At 37.6% G+C, this 26365-nt stretch overlaps 1 protein-coding gene across 1 annotated transcript in view; it reads right to left on the bottom strand.

The window, feature by feature from the left end:
• The window catches only part of LOC149178798 (uncharacterized), a 32733-nt gene that overhangs the window by 865 nt on the left and 5503 nt on the right, over window positions 1–26365 (bottom strand). The window contains exon 2 of the mRNA XM_089422238.1: window positions 55–259. Within this exon, the coding sequence (XP_089278364.1) occupies window positions 55–259 (205 nt within the window). The remainder of the gene's footprint in view (window positions 1–54; window positions 260–26365) is intronic.

The raw sequence follows: 26365 nt of genomic DNA, 5'->3' as shown, positions 1-26365 counted from the left end.
CCGCAATAACTGAAAAATTGGCCGCGCGCACTACTAATTCCTTCTTCTACTGACTTGTATATCCTTCCAATGCCATCCTCGTAGTCAAGAAGTGAATAATGTCTGCAAAATGGTCATCCACTATGCACACCCAAAAGAGTTGCGCATATGGAAACCCTTCCTCCAGGTTACTAGGTTCCTCTTCTGTTTTAATCTGCAACAGATAGTCAGGTCCCGCATTTAACCTTCCTGACTTCACAACGACTTCAAAGTCATACTCCTGAAATAATAGCAACCATATGCAGATATTCCCCCCCAACGCAGGCTTGTTGACTAGGTATTTCAAGGAAGAATGATCTATATATAGCTTGAAATGCCCCCCTAACAGATAGTGCATGAATTTTTGTAGTGCGTAGACCATGGCTAGCCCTTCATGCTCAGTTGTTGAATAGTTTCTTTCAGCCTTCGATAACTTCCTACTTGCGAAGGTGATAGGATGGTCCAGTTCTCCTTCACTTTCCCATGCTAATACTACACCCAGTGCAATGCAAGAAGAATTTGCATGTACATGAAACTCCTTTTTCCAATCAGGGAATACTAACATAGGCAGAGTGACCATATTTTCTTTCAACACATCTAAGTTGCACTAACATTATTGTCCTAACAGAATGCCACGTCCTTGTTTAGCAATTTCTCCATGGGCACAGTAATTTGAGCATAAACGTTGATAAATTTTCTATAGTATCTTGTATGCCCCAGCATTGCACACAGTTGCTTAACATTCCTAGGGGCCTCCAAGTTTACAATTACCGCAATCTCTTAAGGGTCCACCATCAATCCTTGCTTGCACACAACATGACCCAACAAGATCCTAAAAGGTACACAAAATATGCATTTTATTAAATTCAGCACTATCTGGTATCTGTGACATGTATCTAGCATCGGGCGCAAACTTGCTACATGGCACTTCATCTAATCATCAAAGTACACTTCCAGAAACTTATGAATGAACTCCTTGAATGCTTCTATGACTACGCGAGAAAATATCACAGGTGCATTCTTTAGTCCAAATGGCATCACATTGTAATGAAAACAACCCTACTCCATCATGAAGGTTGTATTGCTTCTATCCTCTGGCGTGATCTTGATTTGATGATACTCCGAGAATCCATCAGTAAACGAATAGGACTCCTACCCTCCAATATTGTCTAACACTTTGTCTGTAAACGGTGTTGGGAATGGATCATGAACACAGGCATCGTTAAGCTTTTGTAGATCTATGCAAATACTTATTTCTCCTTTTTGTTTCTTCTCTTGGACCACCATCAGGCTCATCCAATTGGATTCTTCAACAGGTTATACGATTCCTGCCTCTAGCATCTTATCTGGCTCTTGGCGAACCTTTTCCTTATACTTAGGATTAAGGCGATAAGGCCTCTATTTAATAGGCTTCACGTCCAATTTCAATGTGATCTTTATGATGCCCAAATCACCGATGGTGCCCTTTAAATCAAAAAAAATAGTGAGAAAGAGATCCTGGTATTCGCGAAGTAATTCAACAACTTCATCTACTATAGCATTGTCCCAATAATATCCAATTTTTGTGAACTTTGGTTCTTATTTAGTGTCAATGTTTACTTGCTTTGTCTTCAAAGGTGCGAAGATGTCTGGGTTTTCTATTTGTGGGACTTCGACTTCATGATGTCCTTCTGCCTCCAAAATATTGATATTCCTTGGGTCTTCTTCTTCCTCTTCAATGATCACATTATAGAATTCCAATGTGTGGCACAGCTGAGTGCTCTCTGGAGAAAACCAAAATCAGTGACACCCCAACATGCCTCCTTATGGATTTTATGCGAAGAACCAGACCATTTCATAAACCAATGTCCTGAGTTATGGGGATTTAGGAGGTATTACCCTACTCTACACATGACCCCGAGCACTAGACCCAGACACATGCATCATAGTTTCCATATTTGTGCAGGAAACCATCATACTCAGTGTTTCCCACACCTTCCCTGATTCCATGAAACATTGGATTTCATGCATTGATTCATCACTGAGAAATCAACGTTAGTCAACCCAAATACCCAATCCCTCAATAACACTGCACTAGTGGGGGATGATTGATCTATGTACATCTCATGCATATTCGAGGACAAAACATTGCCTGAGACATAGTTAGGCACCCATAAACATGTTAACTTCCACCACCATTGGTGAGTATCTAGAGTGACCTGTATGACCTATAAGGTGGGATGATGTACTCTTACCTTTCTCTCCTTGCGTGCTTCCTAGTTGCACAAGTTGATCGCAACATGAGAAAACAACTCTTAGAACCAATCAACACTCCAAGAGAAGAAAGTATAAATGAGGTGGAATATGGCCCACTTTGCCTATATATCAATTTTTTTTCATCTTCATGAGCCCTGTACAGGAGCTTAGGACCTCCATTCTCAAAACTGTCAGATAAATAAGGATCAGGACCACGTCATCTTCATCACGGTACCCTTCGTTCCATTTCAACCCTAAACTCATTTTTTGGGCTCGACGCATGTTTAGAGTACCCATCTAGGTTCACTTTCTCACGTTCTTCGATTCATCTTGTTCAACACATTTCCACTTATATATTTTTTTATCAATATGTTTTCACTTGGGGTATTGGTTGTTGAAGTTGTGGTTACATCAGTAGCTTCCTACCAGAACCAGTACTTTGGTGGTCATCGACAGTGAAGGTATCATTCTCCACCCAGCATGATAGGCTTCCTACAAATATTTGCATATTCTGACATCACTTCTCTAAAATGCACCATAGGGTCCATCGTCTCAACCACGTTTAACAATCCCACCCCTTGCACATGGAAAACGTTCATGTCGGTCGATAGAACCTTCCCATTCATGGATCACCCTATGTTGTGGACCCCTCACACCATTGGATCCATGACCATCCACTCAGATCTGAGAGCCATTTCACTTGAATGCCTTGAATATTAGTCACATTCTCCTCTTCTTCACATATTACTTACCAACCCCACTCCTAGACCATCTCATTTATGGTGCAATTGATCAAATCGAATGCACTAATGTGTTCTACATTTCGCCAACCATCCCTCCATTTGCATAGCCCATTTTCGTCACTTCATCTGCCTCATCAACCCCACACCAAGACCAACAAATGGGGCCCCCTCCCTCCACACAAAACATCGTACCTTCATCATCATGTAGGTCACCATTTTCATGGGGCACCCATCTCCCTGTTTGTACATCCCAACCCACTTTTATATTCTTTTGGCAAGTGTACAAAGATTTTTTAGGAAAAAGGATTTGCACCCATATTTTCATGTCTCATACTCGAAGATAGTCCTAAGTTGCCCCTGGTTGGAACTCACTGACCACCACCCCATCCATTTATCATTGATATTTCTTGTCAAAACATGCTCACACCTACCCTGGCTGTCCTACCGACTCCGAGGATTTTACCCTAGAAGAATTGTTTGACTGTTGCCACTTGCATTACAACTCCAACCTTAGGAAGTTGACCATATCCATTCATACTATCCAATTTCAAAATCATGTCTTGTTGACCCATCATATTAAATTCATATTTCTCCATCATGATTCCCCAAATTAACATTTCAAGCTGTTGATGCCTCTTTCCCGTCAACTTCAACACACATTTTCCAAGATCGAGGAAGTACCTTGGATGCCCCCCTCCCTTAAGGGACATTCTGGGGTGGACCAATGGGAATCATTATTGCCCATTGATGTCATCATTCCCCCTAACGTTCGACACCAGCATAATCTTTCATGTCAAGGTGATATCATACTTCGTGGCCATTGCAGTTCTCTCATTTAGTTGAACACCCATTCATCACTTAGCACCTATTTCCATAGTGCTTACAATGCGATGCATGGGAGGTACCAACAGTCAAAGACCCATGCACCCATGAGTACCTCACTCAATAACGCATCACTTTTTTATGCATGGGGGCACCTAATCTAGTCTATTTGTCAGAAGTGCCCTGGAGGGCGTAAGTAGTTATCATCATCAACCATCGGCATGTCAGCCACTTCAAACGTTTACTTGACATAAATATTTCATATATGATTGTAATACTTAGTCACTAGTCATCATAAGAAGCATGGGACATGCCCGCCTCATATAGACACTTTTTTAGAGCATGGTTATCTTTATCCTCAGTCAAGGTTTTTCCCAACTCATCTCTACAACAAGATATTCTCTCTCTCAAGAAGTTGATTAGGCTCTCAGTCAGAAAAGAAAAATTTGATGTATTTTGACTATATGTCTACTCGTAACCTCATACATCAAGGGGAAATTGTTAACACCGGAAAATCGTACACACATTTGTAGAGTCCAGATGGCACCCAAAGTCAGCCAGCAATTTGTATAGGTGAAGATTTTCCAACTCAATGAAAATTAAAAAATTTAAATTCTCTGAAGGTACATGTATAAAATGTAGGTTTTAACCCTGTACAGAAATTACCTGCATACAAATTCTAAAACACATAAAATAAACAATGCGAGAGCATAACACATAAAGCACATATACACAGAGATTTTCCCCTAGATCCCAAAACCGGGACTACCACCTTAATTTTTCATTATGTTCCTTTCAATGTTACAATACATATTTATACATGCTGAAGTATCCAATACCATGGAACGAAAACCATCGTATCCAAAACCATGGACCGAAAAACCATCGCATCAAAAATCATGTTCGAAAACCATGCACAAAACCATAGGTAGGTCCGCCCAACCTAATATAGTGCCACTACAGATTGTTTCTTACTCATCCAACTGATTGCACCTCCAAATAGGTTAAACACATACCCACTTATAGATCTTCTCTGATCCAGATCTCCAGCCCAGTCCGCATCAACAAAACCACGAATATCCAAAACTCTATCCAATCCAATCTTCCTTGGTAGCACAAACCATAATCATTAGTGCCACACAAATACCTGAAAACCTGCTTCACTGTTGCCCAGTGCTCCTTCCCTGGTTTTGACATAAACTTGCTCAATACTCCCACTGCATTTGCAATGTCCAGTCTAGTACAGACCATTGCATACATCAGGCTACCAGTTGCACTTGCATATGGAACACGGGACATGTCATCTTCCTCTTCTTGTGCCTTGAGACACTGTTCAGCAGATAACTTCACACCTACATGAATAGGAACCTTCACCGGTTTACTATCCTGCATATTAAACCTCTGCAGTATTGCCTTGACATACTTCCGCTGGTTTAAGTAGAGCTTCCTCTTTGCCCCATCTCTTTTAATTTCCATGCCCAAAATATAGTTTGCAGCACCAAGATCTTTCATGTCGAATTTGGAGGATAATTGGGTCTTCAAATCCTGGATAATTTCTTTATCATTTCCAACCAACAACATATCATCCACATACAAGACCAGATAAATAAAACGGTCACCAATTAATTTAAAATACACACAGTGATCTGCTTTGATTCTAGTGAAGCCAAGTCCCCGTATAAATGTATCAAATTTATGATACCACATCCTTGGTGAATGTTTTAACCCATACAAAGACTTCTTTAATTTGCATACAGTTCTTTCTTACCCTTCACCGCAAAGCCTTCAGGTTGCTTCATGTAGATCTCCTCTTCCAGATCCTCGTGAAGAAATGTTGTCTACACATCCATATGTTCTACCTCAAAATCAAAAGCAGCAGCAATAGATAAAGGTAATCTAATAGAAGCTACCTTGGAAAAAGGAGAAAAAATATCACCAAAATCAATTCCTGACACTTGGGAATAACCTTTTGCTACCAACCGAGCTTTCTATTTGTCCACCTTTCCTTCTGCATTTGTCTTCTTCTTGAACACCCATTTGTTGCCAATGGATTTCCTTCTAGCTGGCAACCCCACTAGATCCGAAGCTTCATTTTTGTGTAAAGATTCCATTTCATCAACCATGGCCTCTTTCCAAAGTTTTCCATCCTCTGAATCTACTACTTCCTTCACAGTTCTGGGATCATCATCAGTAATAGATAAAGAAAAATTTGAACAGAAAGCAGATGGACGATACCTTTCTGGCTGCCTTCTTTCTCGAACTGATCTTCTCACACCCGAAGTTTATGGCTCTTCATCTTCTGATTCCTCTTCTGTTGTAGAGTATGATTCTTCCTCCTTAAGCTCAAACTCTATCTTCTCAGGTTCCTTTGGTTGGACTTCATGTTTAATAACATCTTTCACCTCTCTGAACACCACATCTCAATTGTACACAACCTTCCTTGTTACTGGGTTCCAAAGCTTATAACCCTTTAAAACATCCTTATACCCAATGAAGATGCACCTTTCAGATTTAATATCCATTTTGGTTCTTTTTTCCTTTGGAACATGTACATATGCATCACATCCAAATACCCTCAGATGTGAAGGAGAGGGTCTTTTACCAGTCCATACCTCTTGTGGAGTCTTATCCTCCAACACTGATGAAGGTGATTTTTTGACCAGGTAACATGCTATCTCCACCGCCTCTGCCCAAAATTCCTGTCCTAACCTGGCACCACTAAGCATGCTTCTTGCCCTTTTCATAAATGTCTTGTTCATTCTTTCTACAACTCCATTTTTCTCAGGTGTGTATGGAGTAGTCTTCTGTCGTGCTATATCACACTTCTTACAGAATTCTTCAAATTCCTTACTACAAAACTCTCCACCGTTATCTGTCCTCAACACCTTTATCTTATTCTCTGTCTAGTTTTCCACCAGAGCCTTAAATTCTTTAAACCTATCAAAGACTTTAGATTTCTTCTTAAGGAAATATATCCATGTATTCCTTGAGAAGTCATCTATAAATGATACATAGTACACAGACTTACCCAGTGATGGAACCTTCACAAATCCAAACACGTCACTGTGCACAAGTTCTAATATCTATTTCGCCCTCTTACTACCAGAGGGAAAACTCACCCAATTTTGCTTCCCATATACACAATTTTCACAAAAGTCAAAATCCAGAGAGATATTACTCATACCTTTACCATGAAGTATTCGAAGGCCCTTCTCTCCAATATGTCTAAGCCTTTGATGCCATAGCATGGTCTTCTCTCCAAAGACCACTAGATTTTCTACTCCACTTTCAAGAACCACAGAACTGTTGCACCCATCAACAACAGTGCTACTTTGTAGCTTGTACAGAGTTCCAATTCGAACTCCCCGCATCAATACCAGTGCTCCCTGAACCATCTTGCAGGTATCCTTCTCGAACACTATTTTTACACCTGCATCATCCAACTTGCTTACAGAAATCAAATTTCTGGCTAATGCAGGAATATGCAGAACACCCAGAAGTGTTCTAACCCTTCCACCTTGCAATTTTAACTTTACTTTTCCATAACCAATGATTATAGGCTTCCTGACATCCCCCAAGAAGACATCACCACCATCATATTTCTCATACTTGCAGAACCACTCTCTATGGGGAGTGAAGTGAAAGGATGCACCTGAGTCAATCAACCATGCCTCGTGATCTACATGTGTACTTGAAGAAGCCAAGTACACATCCCTACCTTCATCGAAGGTGGTTTTCGCCTCTACAGAAGGAGAATCATCAGATCCCTTTCCTTTCTTAGGAGCTTTAGATTTATAGTCCCTTTTGTAGTGCCCTTCTTTCTCGCATTTCCAGCACACCACCTTTACAGGTTTTCCTGTAGATTTAGATCTCCCTCTAGATTTAGATCTCCCACTTGATGACTTATTTTTTTTTCTATTCTAGGACCGTCCTCATACAGACTCTCCATATTTTTCCGTCTCATCTCCTTCGTCAGCAAGGATGAGACTATTTCATCAAACTGCAAGGCTGTTGCATTGCTACCTATTACAATAACCAAACTATCCCATGAATCTGGTAGAGAACACAACAAGCTGATGCACTTATCTTCATCTGAAATTTTAATATCAACAACTAATAACTGACTTACCACAGTATTAAATGCATTCAGATGCTCTGTCACCGAGTCTCCATCTTTCATCCTTAGGTTATATAGCTTTTTCCGTAGGAACAATTTATTCACCAAAGACTTAGATTGGTACAAAGTCCCTAACTTGTCCCATAAAGCCTTAGCCCTAGCTTCCCCTAATACATTCAGCAATACTAAATCTGAGACACACAATCATATTGTGCTCTTTGGCTTCCGATCTAGCTTCTTCCATTCTTCATCGGACACTCTTGTTGGTTTAGTACCCTGATCTACTATGATCCACTAATATTTTTCCACCAACATATCCTCCATCTTGAGTTTCCACAACTCAAAACTCTGATCATTGAATTTCTCGATCTCTATCTTTCCACTACTCGCCATCATCTTTCACCACCAAAATTGATCTCGCAGATCTCCCACTGAACAGGGTCTACCACAGGCCCGAGCAAAACCCCTCAGCAACAAAGGCGTCCCCTTGAAGCCAAAACAACTCCAATTCCAAATGTAGGTTTTTACCCTGTACAGAAATTACCTGCATAGGAATTCTAAAACACAAAAAATAAACAATGTGAGAGCATAACACATAAAACACATATACATAGAGATTTTCCCCCTGATCCCGAAACTGGGACTACTAGCTTGATTTTTCATTATGTTCCTTTCAATGTTACAATACATATTTATACATGTCGAAGCATCCAATACCATGGACCGAAAACCATCGTGTCCAAAACCATGGACCGAAAAACCATATCATCCAAAACCATGTGTGAAAACCATGCACAAACCCATAGGTAGGTCCACCCAACCTAATATAGGGTCCAAAAATATTTTGCCCAGGATGCTGCCCCAGACCCCATAGAGGAGGGCTGTCCGCCCCCCTCAAACCCCCCTGTGACCCCCCCGCTGCACAATCGGCACAACAAATGGGGGGCTTCGCCCCCCTTCTAACCCCCCAGCTAACTACATGGGCTAGTCGTGTAAATAATATAACACAACCCAACATAAAATTGAGTTGCGTGACCTATATAAAGGCCAAAATTGGCAGTCGTGTGGTTTTTTCTTCAATAGTTGTGCGATCGGAGAAGAAAATGACTCAACAATTCAAAACCACTTCACACACTTACAACACCAGATTCCCTAACATGTTCCAGTCAAGGACAACCAAATTCGAGTCACCCTAGAGATATGCAGCCCCCAAGGGATCCTCTTTTCCTACTCATGGGTCATTTTCTCATTAATGGATCAAGAGAGGGAAGAAGGATTCAAAATTCTATATAAAGAGACAACTAGAGGACCAAAGAGAAGACAATGTTATGCTGGCAAAATTGTTCTCAAACAATCCTGCATTTCATTGTTGAGAAGAAGTAGAGCACTATTATGTTGGTAGAGTTTCTTCTTAGCAATCCATTATTCTAGTGTGGAGAGGATTCCACCATTGAGAGAGCCTTGATACTTCTTTGAGAGAGAGGATAAGCTTGCAAAGAGAGTGAAGAAAGGAACCTCCTTGTTGAGGAGTTTTTGGCACCATTTCTCCAAGAATTCTCTCAAAGTGTCTAGTATTTATCTATTATATTCATCTTCTACTTCCAGCAGTCAATAAAGGGAGCCATTCCCATTATACTATTGACTTTTTTGCTTCATCAAGCACTATTGATGTGTTTTTCTTTTAGTTTTTAGTTTATGTTATGCGTGCATTGTTTCTTACCATTTGAAATGCTTTGTTTCTCTTGTTTTTCCACTAACAACAACCAATTTGATCTATGATTTCTTTGCAGGGAACAACCAACTGCTAAGAATCTATCTTTTGGTACCTCATTTCTACAAAAACACACAAACAATGGATATTCCAAAACCAGGATTAGTTAACTCCCATAACATAGCCCAAAGGAGGAAATATGTAGCCAAGGCAAGGGGAATAATCCTGGAGGGAGTGAGAGACCACATTGTCTCAAATCTATATGGAAAATAAACTCCTTTCACAATGTGGAAGACATTGACTGAGTTATTCGAGAATAATAGTGACCATAGAAAACTGGCCCTCAAAGAAAAACTTTGAAATATTAATATGCAGAAGAATGATACTATTCCAAAGTATCTCACCAAATCAACACAATTTTGGGATGAGCTTGGAGGGGTTTGTGTGAATGCTACAGAAGATGACCTAGTGAGCTTAACGCTTCTAGGCCTTCCCAAAATCTAGCATAACTACCAAGACTCGGTGAATAGGAGAGAGAAATTACCAAATTGGGAACGCTTATGATTTGATTGTGTACGATAAGAGATCAGTTGAAATAACAAATATGGAAGTTCATCCAAGGGAGAGTATGAAGAAAATTTTTCATTGGTTGGAAAGGGAAAGAAGGGAAAAGGGAAGAAATCGCAAACCAAACAAGAATCCAGCCAAGGGGGCAAGAAGAAAGTCTTGTCCAAAATAAAATGCTTCAATTGTCATGAATTTGGGCACTATGCTACAAAGTGTCCACACAAAAAGTCTAGCAAGAACTCAGGAGGAGTAGCAGGTGAATCATTGGCTTCACATTTTGAGCTAAAATTCATCCTTATCGCATGCATGGCAGCACTATGATGGGGACTTTCTGGTACTTGGAACCAAGTGGCTTGTTCCACATGATAGGGTGTAGATATTTTAAGTGACCTGGAGGAGAAATATCTCCAAATGCATATTGAGCTTGGGGAGGACGAAAGGTATGGTTCTACCAAGAATTGCATAGTAACCTTTAAGAGGGAGTTAGTATTCCCTCTTCGCCTCAAAGATGTCATATTTGTACCACGCTTGAAGAAGAACCTCATCCCTATAGAAGTTTTGGAATAATATGGCTATGAGGTGATCTTCAATAAAGGGAAAGATTTTTTGAGACACATAGCTACTGGGTAGGTGAAGCAGATCAGCATTCATGTGAAGAACCAGTGTAAGCTTGATGTGGAATATTACGTTGCATTAAGCAATAAAGCAGAGAAAGTGTTGATTCACAATGTCAGTGAACTCTAGCATAGGAGAATGGGCCATTTTCATCATGGCGCCTTGAAAATTATGAAGTAAATAACCACTGGCATCCCTAAAAGATCACTTGAGCAGCAGGATGTCTGCAAGGGTTGTACCTTTGCAAAGCACATGAAGTCTTGGAGAAATTCCACTCTGATGTTTGTGGACCCTTCTCAATAGCCTCCACTTCCAGACATAAATACTATGTTATTTTTATTAATGATTTCTCAAGGAAGTGTTAGATCTTCTTGATGTGAAAGAAGGATGAGACATTTTGAAAATTTGTAGAATTCAAGGCACTAGTTGAGAAAGATACTAGAAAGAAGGTGAAGGCTCTCAAGAGCGACAATGGAGGTGTGTATGTTTCAAATGATTTCAAGTATTTCTTTGCAAAATAAGGCATTCGAAGAGATCTCATAACACCCCACAACCCACAACAGAATGGGGTAGCTAAGAGGAAGAACCAAAGCATTGTGGGAGCTACGAGAGTAATGCTACATGGCCAAGGCCTACCATTGCATTTATGGGCAGAGACATGTAACACAAAATTCTACTTACAGAACCGAAATCCTAATCATATTCTTGGTATGATTACATCGGAGGAGGATATCTCAAGAAGAAATATGGGTGTGTCTCATTTCATAATTTTTGGGGGCTTTGTTTACTGCCATGTCTCCAAAGGCTCGAGGAAAAAACTTGAGTTGATGGAAGAGTTGTGAGTTTTTGTGGGTTACACAAAAACTCTACACAATTACTGGGTGTACTTACCTTCCCTCAGAATGACAATTGTGTCAAGAGATGTAAATTTTGATGAGGAGAAAGCAATGAGATGCTCCCTTGAGAGGGAGGTTCATATCCCACCAAAAGAGGAGTTTTTATCTCTAAAGGAGGAGCCTTAGGAAGTTGTGGAGAAGCCACAAATAGAGAAGCAAAGAGGAGGCAGAGTGGATACATCCACTTAGGTAGAACCATCTAGAGAAGGTATAAAAAGAACCAAGGAAACTGATAGATTGGTGTAGGATGCGACGGAGAATGTGGGAGTTCCTTAAAATTTGTGTAGGAAAAGGAGGTCACCTGAGAGGTACACTAGATGCATGGCTCTAATGACTCAGCTTGTAGAGACTGATTCATCCTCTTTTGAGGAACAAGTTGAGAAACCTGTTTTGGTTGATGCAATGGTGGAAGAATATGAATCCATCATGAAGAAAATTATTTGGGAAGTGGTCCCAAGATTGACACAAAAATTAAATGTGGGTTCAAGATGGATCTTCAAGGTTAAGCATGTAGCAGACGAAAGCATAGAGAAGTATAAGGCCATATTTGTGGCCAAAGGATTCTCTCAAGTTGAGGGGATTGGTTATGATGAAACCTTTGCTCCCATAGCAAGGTATTCATCCATTAGATCAATTCTTGCACTAGCTGCACAAATGGGGTAGAAGATCCACTAGATGGATGTAGAAACATCATTTCTCAATGGTGTTATTGAGGAGGAAGTTTACATAGAGAAACTACTAGGATTTGAAACATTTGATTGGGAGTCTCATGTGTGTAGACTTAGGAAAGCATTGTACAATCTCAAATAGGCACCACGAGCTTGGTACACTCAAATCAATAGTTATCTCACTGGATTGGGCTTCACCAAAAGTGAAGAGGATGCAAACCTATATCATATTTTGGTAGAAGGTAAATTTCTTATCATTATATTATATTTCAATGATTTAATATTGACATGTGATGAGAAGTTGATCAATTCTTGCAAGGAGGACCTTACAAGGAAATTTGAGATGAAAAGCATGAGTATCATGCACTACTTCCTCATGCTAGAGGTATGGAAAGATGATCGGGAATTCTTTGTGTCTCAGGGAAATTATGCTACCGAGATACTGCAGATATTTCGCATGGAGAGTTGTAATCCCATGTAGACACCTCTAGTGACCAACTAGAGGAAGGAGAATGCCACTTCAGGTGAATAGGTTGATGCTACCATTTACTGGAAGCTATTGGATTCACTAATGTATCCTATGACCACACAACTAGATATGTGCTATGCAGTCAACCAGCTAAGCCAAGCTATGGTTAGGCCAGCCAAATTTTATTGGAATATAGCTAAGCATGTTTTATGGTACCTCAGAAGCACTACCCAGTATGGATTATGGTACAGACAGACAAAGGGAGTGAGTTTTATGGCTTCAAAGATGCAGATTTGGTAGGGATTACATCCAATTGAAAGAGTACATCAAGTGGAATTTTTAGTGTTGGGTCCGAAACAATTTCCTAGTGTAGCAGGAAGCAGAGGTTTGTGGTGCTCAGCTCAGCAGAATCTGAATACATGGATATAAGTCAAGAAGTGTGTGAGGCGATCTAGATAAGAAAAATACTTGTGGGACTCTTTGGTCAGGGGATGGATCCAACTATGATCCATTGTGATAATCATAGTTTCATTAATATCTCTGAGAATTCGATATTTCACAATCGATCCAAGCTTATAGATATATAGTATCATCATTTACGGGATTATGTGTAGAGGAGGATAATGTTGCTACAATAAATTATGACAAAGGAATAATATGATGACATCTTGACAAAGTCTTTGTCAAGAGGGAAGTAAAAGTCCATAGGTGCAGGATAGGGGTGGTTGAAAATCCTATTCTTACTAAGAGGGAGCATTGAGAAGTGTAGCAAGAAAGTCTCATTTGACTTTTCCTTGGTCAAATTGAGAAAATTTGAATTTCCACATCAGCAGACAACTTGCAAGTAGTTAATTGAGGTGAAATGGCTCTTGTCACTTAGTTATCTTAGTAAATTTGAGTTAGAGGGATTGGAGTTCAATGTGTGATTTCTAATTTGTAGCAATCTAGTTTAGTTATTTCCAGTTGTATTCAGTTAACTAGTTCTGATTGTTGATAGAACTAGTTGGAGGTAAGTCGTGTAGTGGGACAACATTATAACTTAGTGATCATCCAGTTAAGTGATCAATCAACCAAAAATGGGTGTGCATGGAGAGAATTCTAGTTCCTTGGTTGTGATGGAGATTCCAAGGAAGTGTAACATCAGTTATAGACTAGTCTTGAATTTATAGGTGTTACATGTAGTCGGAGATCCAACCTTAGGTATTACGCAATCAATTGGAGGAAAATTCCTAAAAAATATGGGTCTAATTTCCTCAGGAATTGCGGAAGTAAATAGGAGATCAAGTTGAGCTCAGAGCATGCAAGCAATTGTAATGTATTCTCTATTCATCTGATTAATGCAAGCAGGATTAAGGGTTTTTATCAGTTGGTTTCCCCTAGATAAATATGTGTACTTGTTTATGTGATTGATGCATGTTTACAAATTTTATTCCAAATTATGAGTGAATTTTCGCAAAGTAGTAGAGTAGAATTGTGTCTCTTGACTTAGATTAAATTTCTTGAGCACTTGTAATTATATCACCATATTCCTATACTCTTCCTTCTCTTGATTCCTCTTCATGAGTTCTTCTTTCTTTTAGTAAAAAAAAATTAATAAAAAAAATTGGGGCCTAATTATGAAAACCAACTTGTTGCATGGTTAGGTCGATATGTTGTTGTTATTTCTTTTTATGATCATAAATCTTCAAAATTTGTGTTTATTCTCAAGTTAGTTGATGAGATATTCCTTAAGGGCCTCCTTCTAATGGTATTTTTTACATCGACTTCAACGTATCATCTAGGATAAAAGGATAAATATTATTTGTAGTACCTTGAAGCTTTAAGTTATTAATGGCATGTTCTCTCACTAATAATTAGTCAGAATACTTTAATGTGTCTTGGTAATTGGATCTTGCAAGTGACTTGACTTCAACACATTCATTTGTACCTTGCATGATGTACTAGGGTATTGTTAATAGTGTTGGAAATCCATCAAGTAAGGGGGTCTCCCCGCTATGAAGTCCCAATTAAACCTCACACCGTTTGGAGTAGGATCCCCAATCGAAAATATGGGTGGTTTCCATTATCTTTAGGAATTTTCCTTGGTTTCAATTAACAACATAAGAGATTATACAAACAATCTTTGAAACAAGCAAGTAATATGACAGTGTGAGTCATACATTCGTAATGCATATATGGTACTTCTACAGAAGGGAAAAGAGAGAGTGCGTATCTAGAGAAAACCAATAGTACTATCCTAAAATAGGCACACAAGAGCATGAAAGAATCATTGATTAACCTGGAAATTAGCTCAAAAGATAACAACGATGATTAAAGCAGTAAAAACACACATTCAATGAGATGCATACCAAAGCCAATGAAATAGTTCATTATCATTAGTATGTGTTAACGTAAACATACACTGCAAACAATGAAAGAATAGCCTTACAATTATTCACAACATATGCATGAAAGTGAAATGGTTCTCAGTGCCTCATATATTAAGTGAAAGTCCCAAGATATATAATGACAATGTTGCCATACTAGCTCCAATAGTGGAACATTAAGTCACCACTTGCTCCTCTAAATAAATATCTTGTGTCCTATGCCAAACTAGAGAAGCCAAGTTGAAAAATTCCAAATCCAAAAGTCCCTTTTCTTAAGTTATGAGGGTGTATTTATAAAAAAATGTGTCTCTCCACCTCCCATGTGACTCTTGACCTCCCTCATGACTCTTGAGCTTCTATTATGACTTTTCAAATTCCTATATGACCTTTGAGCTTCTACATTACTTTAGAACTTTGTAGTGACCTTTCACATTCCGTGCGGGACCCTTGGGCTACTGCATATGTTACATTTTCTCATTTAGGGTAATTACACAATTACATTCCACAAATGATGTGGCAAGACACAATGACACATATGACATTGTGATGACATGTAACTCCATGATGATGTGGCAATGTCAAGCTATTATCTTTGCGGGTGTGACTTTAACTTTATCATGATGGATATTTTCTTTCTATTTATATTCACCCTCCAAAGGATCTAGATGAGTATCGAAACTATATAATTCAACATATTTTTCTTGATCCAATATCCCTTTGTGTTCTTCATGATGGTTCTTCTTTGCTCCTTCTTCATAAGTGTTCTCATGTAGTCTCTTGTTTATGGCCTCTCTTAATCATTACCCTTTCATGTTGTAATGATGATACCTGTAGATGGAGACCACTCATGATAAGCCAACATCAGTCTAGAAACACCTATTCTACCACTTTTTACTCATGGAAGGTGTTGATTGAAATGAGGCAATAGGTAGGGGTTTTGAGAGCATGAAGCTAGGAATTACACATTTGAGGGCTATAGGAACTCAAGGATGCCTCACTACTAACTAGAACTTGGAAATACATAATAAAGGAGGGCATGAAAAGTATTCTTGCATAGTGAGGGAGTACAGGAGGCAAGGTACTGATCTTGCTAAGTAATGATGTGTTGTGAGGAATATCTCAAAAGGAAGAGATAGAGATTGTGCAGTTGGGCATAAGAGGGACTGAGGGAAGGCCTCACTATCTACTGGAACTGCGCAATGCATAGTAGGGAGAAAGCCAGGACAAAGGATTGCACAGTGAGGGATCTCAATCAGTAGGAGGAGCATGACTAGTCACTATAACTGTGGAATGTGCAGTGATTCGGAGATAGGCTGAGTGAATTACGCAGTTGAGGAATTTAGTGACCCAGAAGTGATCCCTTTCTCACTATAACTGCACAATAAGCAATAGAAGGTTCACCTAATGAAGATAACTTTGTAGTTGACCACTTCAGAAGGACAAGGAGGTAGGGTTTCTCACTAAAAATGCAATGGATAGTAACTAAAGGGAAGGCTTAAGCAACTGTGCAGTTGGGAAATTTAGTGACATAGAGATGCCTTACTTCCCACTGTAATTATGTAATGTCAAATCTAGGGTAGGAGATGCAGTTGTTAAGGTTAGGAAGCTAGATTGATGGCTTAGGCTTCAAGGTTGCTCTGTGTGTTGGTGGAGGGATATTGTCCTCTAGTAATTTATAGTGTGTAGTTTCAAGAGAGAGAGGGTGCTCCACTATGGCTTAGGACTATGCAGTGCAAAACTCCAAAGGGAAGAAAGGTTGGTCAAATATTGAACAAGTTGCAAAGATAGTGAAATATCCAAAATGGTTAAGTGTGCGATCAATGAGACAAGAGAGAAAAAATAAGCCCTTAAATGATTATCTCACACCTATATAACATCAACACATGCCACAAAACTCAAAATACACATGCATAGCTTGAAGGGACAGAAAATAGACAATTATTTCTAAGTGTGACTATTTAAACGTCACTTTGCGACACAGAATACAAGTTATGGCAAAAGTTTCGACGGCAACCAAAATGTGTATTAAGCTATGGGAGTGTGTCTAGAACATATTCTTATGATATATATGATCATTTAATGTAGAAGAGTGCACTACATCTACCATTATTGATGCACTAAAGTGTGAAATGAGCAGGAGGTGAAATAATGAAAGCGACAATTGCGAAAGTAAGAAAAAATGAAAATGACACTTGCAAAATCTAAAGAAATTGAAAGCGACAGATGCTATAGTAGATAGAAAAAAAGCAACACTTACTAAAGTGGAATCAAGAAAAAAATGCAGTCACAAAAGTGAAAGCAACACTTGCGAAAGTAAAGGTGCACAAAAGTGACAGTTGAGAAAACTCACTAAAATTAAGATACAATGCAACCAAGAGAAAGAGGGAGATTGTCAAGTGATATTGCACATTGACTGTCGACATAGATTCATAGTATATTATCTCTATGGTTGTGTAAGCCTTACTTCCAAGAACTGCACAATGACTATTCTCAAGGATACACATTGGTTACTAAAATTGCTAGAAAGGGAGTGTGCTTATGGATACATCATGAATGAACATGTGTAAGAAAGTGGTTTCGACAAAACTAATCATGAAGTGACCAACAAAAACTGAAGTGACAGATCATGATATCATAAGTAGGCTCCAAAATTCAAGTGTAAGAAAAATTTTGGAGGGTGTTTGTCATAGCGACAACAGGTACATTGGATCGCATTTACATCAAAGGGGAGTAGCCTCACATCTGTTAATAGTATACATTAATTTAGTGATTATCTCATATGCACAACTTCGTAACCTTCATTCACATAATGAGATATTATACCTAAGGTGGATGGGATATGTGAAGACATATGATTTTGTTTCTACTACAAAAACTACTAGATTCAGGACTAGTGATACGATTCATTACAAGATTAAAACTAGTCCCCTACTTTAATGATTAACAGTATATATTGCAGATAATGTATGCAAAAGTTGATAGATAATCAAAATGGAAATTTAGCATAATTTAGGAATATACTTAAGAATCATCTATTAGTATTTTCTTCTCGAAGCATAGTGGTTATTGGATGTAGGACTCCCTTGTGATAGTTTGTACCTTCGAGTAACTGTGTGAAAAAGCAATGCAAGAAGTGGAATTTCATTCTTGTATCTGCTGCAACATACACCAAAAAAATGGGCAGAGCTTCTCAAGTTATGTAAATAGATAGTACTACACAAGAATATAGGTAAGGCAGTTTGGTAAGTGTGACTTATGAAGTAATTATGGTAAGATGTTTTGCGTTGTAATATATGACTGATTTATGAAGAGTGTGATACTTGATATTGACCACCGTACTTGTAGTTCTCGATTAATTTCATTGCTACCTTATTAAATCACTATGAGTCACGCATGTGCAATCCCTCCATACATTTGTATTATTTAAATTCATTCTAATCTACATAAACTCTACCACAAATCACCATAATAAAAAGTATATTGTTTCTCTCATTGTTTTCCACCCTTATTTCTTAACCTTCCTCAAAAATAAGGAATTGGTATCTCATCCTTGTCCCCTTACAGTAGACAGGATGTCGAAACCTCCAGTGTTGCAAGTTAGATCCCATTAGTGCCAAATTTCCTAATGAATACCCACAACACCGTAAATGTTTTGAGGAGGCTCGATCGTTTTCATTCTATGACAAGTTCCTGGGACACAACTGTAAGGTCAACAAATATTTTTCAAAGAATTTCAAAGGTATTGGGGCCTATTTTAATCAAATGGAATTTTTTGTCTCTGAAGATTCATTTTCATAGTGTACAAACCTCCCTCGAGTTGGAGAATTTTGGTTTAAGAAAACTTTAAAGGAATTCAACTATAATCAATTTTTGATACCCAAGCAGTAGAATCTAAATTGGAGCAAAGGAATTCCTCCCACATGGGTAAAGGAAGAATGGCATGAATCTACGTACTTATTCCATAAATACATCACATGTTAGGGTAAATACACAATAAATTTTAGGTATCACATGAGGTTTTTTTCATGTTTTAAGGATAAATGAAAGATTAATCTTCTATTTTATTTATTAAAGAGTTTAAATAAGATGGTTAAGAATGTTCAAGCTCAGCCTGAACATGCAGAGACTAGTATGTTTCATCGTGGAATTATTAAAATTTTGTTAGAAGCTTAGTTAAGGAAACAGGGTAAGACATGGGATGACTCTCTTCTAGGGAGGGTTCGGATAAACAACTCTCTCAACTCATGCAAAAAGGGGGGGAACATTTGTATCTAAAATGAATATAACGGTTTCAAAGGATGAATTCTCATATGAATATTTAATTTTCAAAGGAAATGAGAAAGGTTTTGGTGAGGCTAAACAAACCCTTGTCTCTAAGAGAATCAAACTTTCACAAGGAGAGGAAGAGGCCCCAGTTGGTTAGAAAAAGGGACCCCCTATTGAGGGAGAGGAAACCTCAATAGAAAAAGAGAAGGAGCCTATCTCCAAACAAGAAGAAACATCAGTCATGAAAAAGAAGGAGCCCTTAGTGGAGGAAGAATAATTTTCATTCAAGGATGATAAGAAGCCCAAGAGTGTAACCACCCCTCCCAAATTCACCCACTTTCATCGACTTGTTAGAGTAAACATGAGTTGGGGGCTACTATGACATGACTCAACCTCCTAAGTATAGTTAAGGAAGTGGAATAGATAATATGAAACTTTATTGTCCTTCCTCGGGAGCTACAAGACCCCCAGGAGCTAAATAACCACTCGAGGTGGCCAAACCCTAAGTAAACCTTCCTTTCTAGTGATTTGATCTTCTGGTCACTTGCATGAAAAGGAAATCTAGTGGTTGTAACCCTTCAGTCACATGGATAACCCTTCCTCCTAGTGACTACAATCTATATTTCTCAGTTCTGAGCATGTGACCCCAGAATATAAGCCACTTTTTCAAGGCTAGTCTCTAGACCTCTTCCCAAAACTTGATAATACTTTCTAGAATGATATATAACATCAAGATGAAGCCATTCATATAAAACTTAGTCAATAAATTGACCTAACTAGGCCTAAAGATGAAATTCGTTTCGTCAAATATATAATGAACATGAATTCTACAGGCCATGAATGCATATCTGAACATAGGGTTTTGATGCTTACCTAAGAATCATCAGGAAGGTCTAATGCCCTCTCACAAGTTGCAATAACATATATTAGGTCATGCATTCAATAACCATTCATTTACCAATCAAAACATGACAACAACCATAACTAGAATCTCTCATAAAACCATGCTTATAACCAACATATAACCAGAATAATAACAATTATAGAACAACCATCAAAGCCACATCATAACAAGTACATTTACTCATAGAATACAAGAGGAAAATAGCTCTTATTAACATATACAAAATCCAACCAATTCATGGACTTCCATGTACCACTCGACCAAAGATTGGGATGAACCAAATTTTTCCTTCATCCAATCACCCCCATGCCATATTCCAAGCATGAATGTCGGATCTCATGGGATAAACCAAGAAATAAAAAACCAAGGGAATCCATAGGCTAAACCACCTCCATTCTCACACTACTATGATATCACCTAAGCCGATCATGTGATCACAAAACCAAACCAAGCTTGGATGCCTTATAATTCTTTCACCATCCCTTGAGGAATTTTCCCATCTCCACCCACCTATAGAGAGATTCCCAGAGAAAACCATCTCCACTCCCAACCCTTGGGATTTTCCTAAGACAACCTCACTCTATTCCAAAACCTTCGGTAATCCAAAGCTCAAGCAAGAATGAATCCCATCACACCATGGCTATCCAAGAATTGGCAAGGCAAGGCTAAAACCACTATCACACATAGAAAAATCCATGCCAATGATAGCAAGAGAACCAAATACATACATGCATGTACCATACATTCACAAACCAGCTAGGAAATCACACATGCAACCTTATATCTGCAAGTATTCCCATTGAAGCTACTTGATTCAACTCTTCCTTGCTTTTCCTTTTCATGCTTTCTTGTTTTCTCCTCTTGGTGTTCTTTTCTCTCTGAAGCCAATCATAAAGCCAAATTGAATAAAAAAAGTTGACAAAAGTTGTGAATGGATCCTCGGAAACCTTTATATTATTGGTGCCTCTTATTTCTTCATTTTTCCTATATTTTCCTTCAATTTCCTCCTCATGCAAACTTGTGACCTTTCATCTCCCTTTTCTCCTATTTTCCTTTACTTTCATAAATAAATGCCAATATTTACCACTTTTCTTTTCCAAATCTTTTTCCAATTTCCTTAGCCATAATAAACTACAAGTGATGCGCACTAGGATGTTTTTCCCAACATTCGGCTTGGAATAAGTGTCCCATGACCTTGGTCTTATTTTTCCATTATTTAATTTATTACATGAAATTTTAACCTAGGGTTGTTACAAAGGGGAACGACTTTCAAAAGAGAAAGAGAAAGACAATGTCTTTTTCAAAGAAAAAGAAAATTTGGGGAACGGAGGAGAAAGTTGAATCTAGAGAAGGCTCAGATGAGGTGGTTATGGTGAAGATATTACCTCATTGACCTCATACTCATTCATTAGATAGGAAAAGTGTAAGTCTAGAAGGATCATCTAAAACTGTAGTTGCTCCTATGAGTACTTATGTAGGACCAGATTCGGTGGATACAAATTTAGAAGGAATATATGAACCAATGATAGCTCCTTTGAGCTCTATTATGGGACCAAATTTGTTGGAAAATGTGATATCCCATGTATGTCAAGATTTTGACTAGAATCTGTTTAATTTTCCTTATTCTGATTCAGAATTGGAGGGAGATGAAAACCCTATCATGAAGTTTGAATCTATAAATACTTTCAAACACAAGAAGTTTGAGAATGACTCTATAATGGATGTTCCCAAATGTGAACCTGCTGATAATGTCCCAAGTCTTAATAACCCTAAATTTGAATTGATGCAGGAAATTTAGGAACCAAGTGTTCCTGAGGTTGAACCAATTCAGGAAGTTTAGGTGTCAAAAGACCCTGAAACTGAGGTGGTGGAAAAGGTGAAAATTCCTAAAACTGAGGTTATTAAATCTGATGGAATTATAGTATTAACTTCATAACTAGATTCCTTTAAGAAGGAAGTTGAGATTCTTCTTAGAAGTCCAATGGAGTTGTACATACCATCACAGCTCAACCAAGTAAAGCCTATGGAGGTAGGAGAATCATTAACTAAATTTTATGTTAAAGAAGCTAAGCCACCCAAGGAGCCTAAAAAGTGTTAGAATCACAAGAGGCGTAGAAAGTCCCTAAGCTTGAGAAATCGAAAATTACTAAAGTGGTAATAGACAAGCCATGTTTTAGTAAGAAGATGAAGATGAAGAAACTTTGGAACGGGGTTAAGAAAATTAAATGGAAATATAAACAATTGAAATTGGAAAATCGGGTCCTAATAGAGAGCAATGAATGCTTGAGGAATTCTAGAGATTCGATGGCTGCTCGGAAATGGTGCAACATTATAAGAAAATGAAACTTAATTATTCACAAGTGAAGCAGAAGGGGATTTAGGAAAAGCTTTCCCTTTTGATTCAATTAGTAGGCGGAGTTGAGCACGAGGATGTATAGTAGTCTAGGCATGGGGGAGATGATGAGTCTTAACTTCAACATATCCAGAGTACCTCCCAAACCTCTTTTATGACCCATTTAACTCCATTTCATCTTTCATTTTAATATGTGTTGTTGTATTTCCTATCAATCTCATGATTTTAATGAGTCTCAAGTACTAAGGTGATTATGCATTATTCTTATGCATTTCTTCACCAATTTGGTTTCTATTTTAGTGTATTCGTCTACCTAATTGTTTTGGGATATTGCAACCCTTTTTCCCAAGTTACAAGAAGGATGATCACTAGTTATCGAAACATGATGGCCTGGTGTATCAAGCTCAAGCTACCAAAAGTGATCGTTAAAGAAGTTACCGAAAAAGGGAATGACTTGACAATTAGAGTCTAGTTTAGATATTCACACCCACGATTAGTCCAGGCAAGACAATCTTGATTTTCATTGTATTAGGATATCTTTTGAGTACTAGGTGATCTTCTTATTTAAGGAGATGAATTTCATATATGTATTGTTGGTTGAATAGTTGCTCCTTTTTGTTATAATTTTGTAATGTGTGGTCGCACAATTATTACTACTTATTCATGATTCTCAGCCTAATCTTGAGCTCTTTTAGACTATATATATCTTTATAATCAATTGAACAAGGTTAGCCATGATATTAGTTTTGAATTAGTGTTGTGTTCAATTTATTGTTTTGGAACTTTGTAACCTTTTTGGATGATTTAATATATAAATATATTATTTTTGTTTTTCATCACCATGTATAATTTACTTCTTCCTGTAGTGCTCCGAGTCAGGTAGGGCCCCCTGAGCTAGGGTGCACTTTCAGTTTTGTAGTTGGTTAATGTGTGAGTAGCATAAGTCTAATTATAATTATATATGTTTAAGTTCTGAATTGAATTATTTTTTGTAACATTTATTAGACTTGTGTTACTTATGATTTATATTTCTGCGAATTGAATAGTTTTTTTTATTTAGAGTAAGGGCCCTATGCGAAGGAATAATGACTCAGAGATCTAGAAAAAGTTGTGTGTGCAACTCCAAGACTCATACTGGTATTCCTCAGTTGATTGGTTTGTTTTATAGCCAACATGGTGTGATATTTTACATTTATGAGTTAGTTTCATCATTTACAGGCTTTATTGGACATCTTTGTGATGTTAATGAATAGAATAAACTTTTAACTTAAATCGTTAATTTTTTTTGTATGACATGCGATTGGTGTATCCATGTTTTGTAATGAAATATTAATAAGAGGACTTTGTTACCTTTGAGAGAGTGTCTATCAATTAATTCTACTTCTACATATACTTTGTGGGTACCTCATCAATTTATGATCTCCTAGTAAATAATTTAATGTACAACAATTCAAGCAATTAAATTTCCTCGTCACACCCCCTAAAACTCTCTGAAATACCGAAAAGTTCATTCTTGAACTAATTAGAGGGATATTGGAATTTTGAGGTTGTTTTAAACATTCAGAAGGACTCTGACTAATTTTTTTTGCATATGATGGTGGGACACTCTCAAAAGAACTCAAAAAATTGAGTTTTTGAGAATGAATGAATGATGTGTAACGGGAATGTTTTGCATGTCTGTGTTGTTGGATACAATTTTATTGTTGTTTTCATTTGTTTACTTTGAGCATGACCATGCTGCTTTTTTTTTCATGTGTTTCTATTGTGATATCTCTCCTTTTGCATTATTATTCTTTGCTTTTGTGGTGTGGTCTTGGTTTGATTTTTGGGTGAGAGAAAAGGTAAGTAAAGGATCTTATGGAGAAGATCTAAATAAAACTCAACCATAAGTGCAAGACCATGGCTAAACATAGGGAAAATTTTAAGGATGGAAATTTATCATAAAGTTTAGAAGCATTGGCGAATATTACTAGTCCCTAATATGCAAATTGCAAAATGTTTGAGGATTTTTTTTGAAAAAATACTTAGGTATTTAATAATTTTATAATATTCTATATAAAATTTTGGCAATGTTTTAGGTCAAATAATTTTATACTATAAAATTTGGGCAAATAACTTTTAGAAAAAACCGAAAATTGGCGAATCTTTGTTTTGGAAAAAGCATGGAAAATTAGCCCACTTGCAAATATTATCCCCGAAAATTTTCATGTTCATAAGATAAATGGAAATATAGGGTATAAGAAGATAATGGATCAGCTAAGAGGACTTGGTTGGGTCCACTTAAACAGAAAACACTAACATGACAACTATGAAAATAACATATCAAGGAAGTTTTCCAAAGCTTAATATTTCCTAGCATATGTACGTCCTACATGTCATGAATATGTTAGTGATGAAATGAATGTATATCATTCCATTTCAATTGACAAGTCATTTGTTTATAATCATCACAATGGAAGGATGATAAATTAATGTTCTTTAAAATATGATGACTATGTGAATGGTATGTTTGGGATAACATGATGAGGTTATCTAATAAAACTCCCTGTCATGTAAGGGATTAATCAAGCAATTGTCCAATAATGAACTCTTTCTATTAACTATAATTATGTTCATGTGCTTATGATATATTATGTGCTCATTTTTATATATTATTATGACAAGGAAATGTTGAACATTGTATCAGTAAGTATACTAACAGCTAATTGGGTTCCCTGGTAAAAACAATGAAGCACATAAACCACTAGTAGCTTTGGCTGAGAAATGTCTCAGCTCTTACAATTTAGCTATTACCACCATTAAAGTGCTAGCTAACCACTTATATACCCATCGAACAATAACAGTGGCCTTATTGGAGGTATAATGATAATGTATGTGTGATGATAATGGAGGTGTGATGATACTAGTGGTGTGATGATATTGAAGGTGTGGTGGAAAATAATATTACTATAGATAGATGACTACCTTGATGGTAGATTGGTCACTCTCACTAGTAGGTGAGTGAGACCGGGGGGGCTTATTTGTACCTATATGAAAATATTGTGTGAATTAGTATATCCACCATTGAGTAATTCCCTTGGTGGTGAAACTACTCAAGTAAGCTAGACTAGAGGATGGACATGTACAAAAAGACTGTGTGGAGTAGTATATCCACCATTGAGTACTTCCCTTTGTGGTGACACTACTTAGTGAGATAGAATCAAGGATGGAACTGTACAAAATGATTGCATGGAGAAATATATCCCCCACTAAGTACTTCCTTTGGTGGTGAAACTACTTAGTGGGTTGGACTCAAGGATGGAGATATATGAAAATACTATTTGGAGTAGTAATCTATGACTAAGTGCTTCCCTTTGCAGTGGAACTAATCGACGAGTTGGATTTAAATATGGATATGGCTAAAACTTTGTGGATCTATGAAACATTGAGTATTTGATTTGACTATAAAATCACACAATTCTTGTGAGCTAAAGGAATAAAAGATTAACTATATAGATAAGTATCAATTACCAATTCGAAGAATTTATCTACTGAATATGTGGTTTGAATTGATTTAAATTTTATGGTAAACCTCACAAAGAATTTGTTGATAAAATTTGGTTTAATTTGCTTCAA

This window comes from Pinus tabuliformis, chromosome 4_1 (assembly GCF_031772625.1).
Source record: "Pinus tabuliformis cultivar Carrire ecotype Pingquan chromosome 4_1, CPIR1, whole genome shotgun sequence".
Classification (NCBI taxonomy): Eukaryota; Viridiplantae; Streptophyta; class Pinopsida; order Pinales; family Pinaceae; genus Pinus; species Pinus tabuliformis.
Note: the sequence above shows the minus strand (reverse complement) of the source record. Positions and strands in the feature narration are given on the sequence as shown.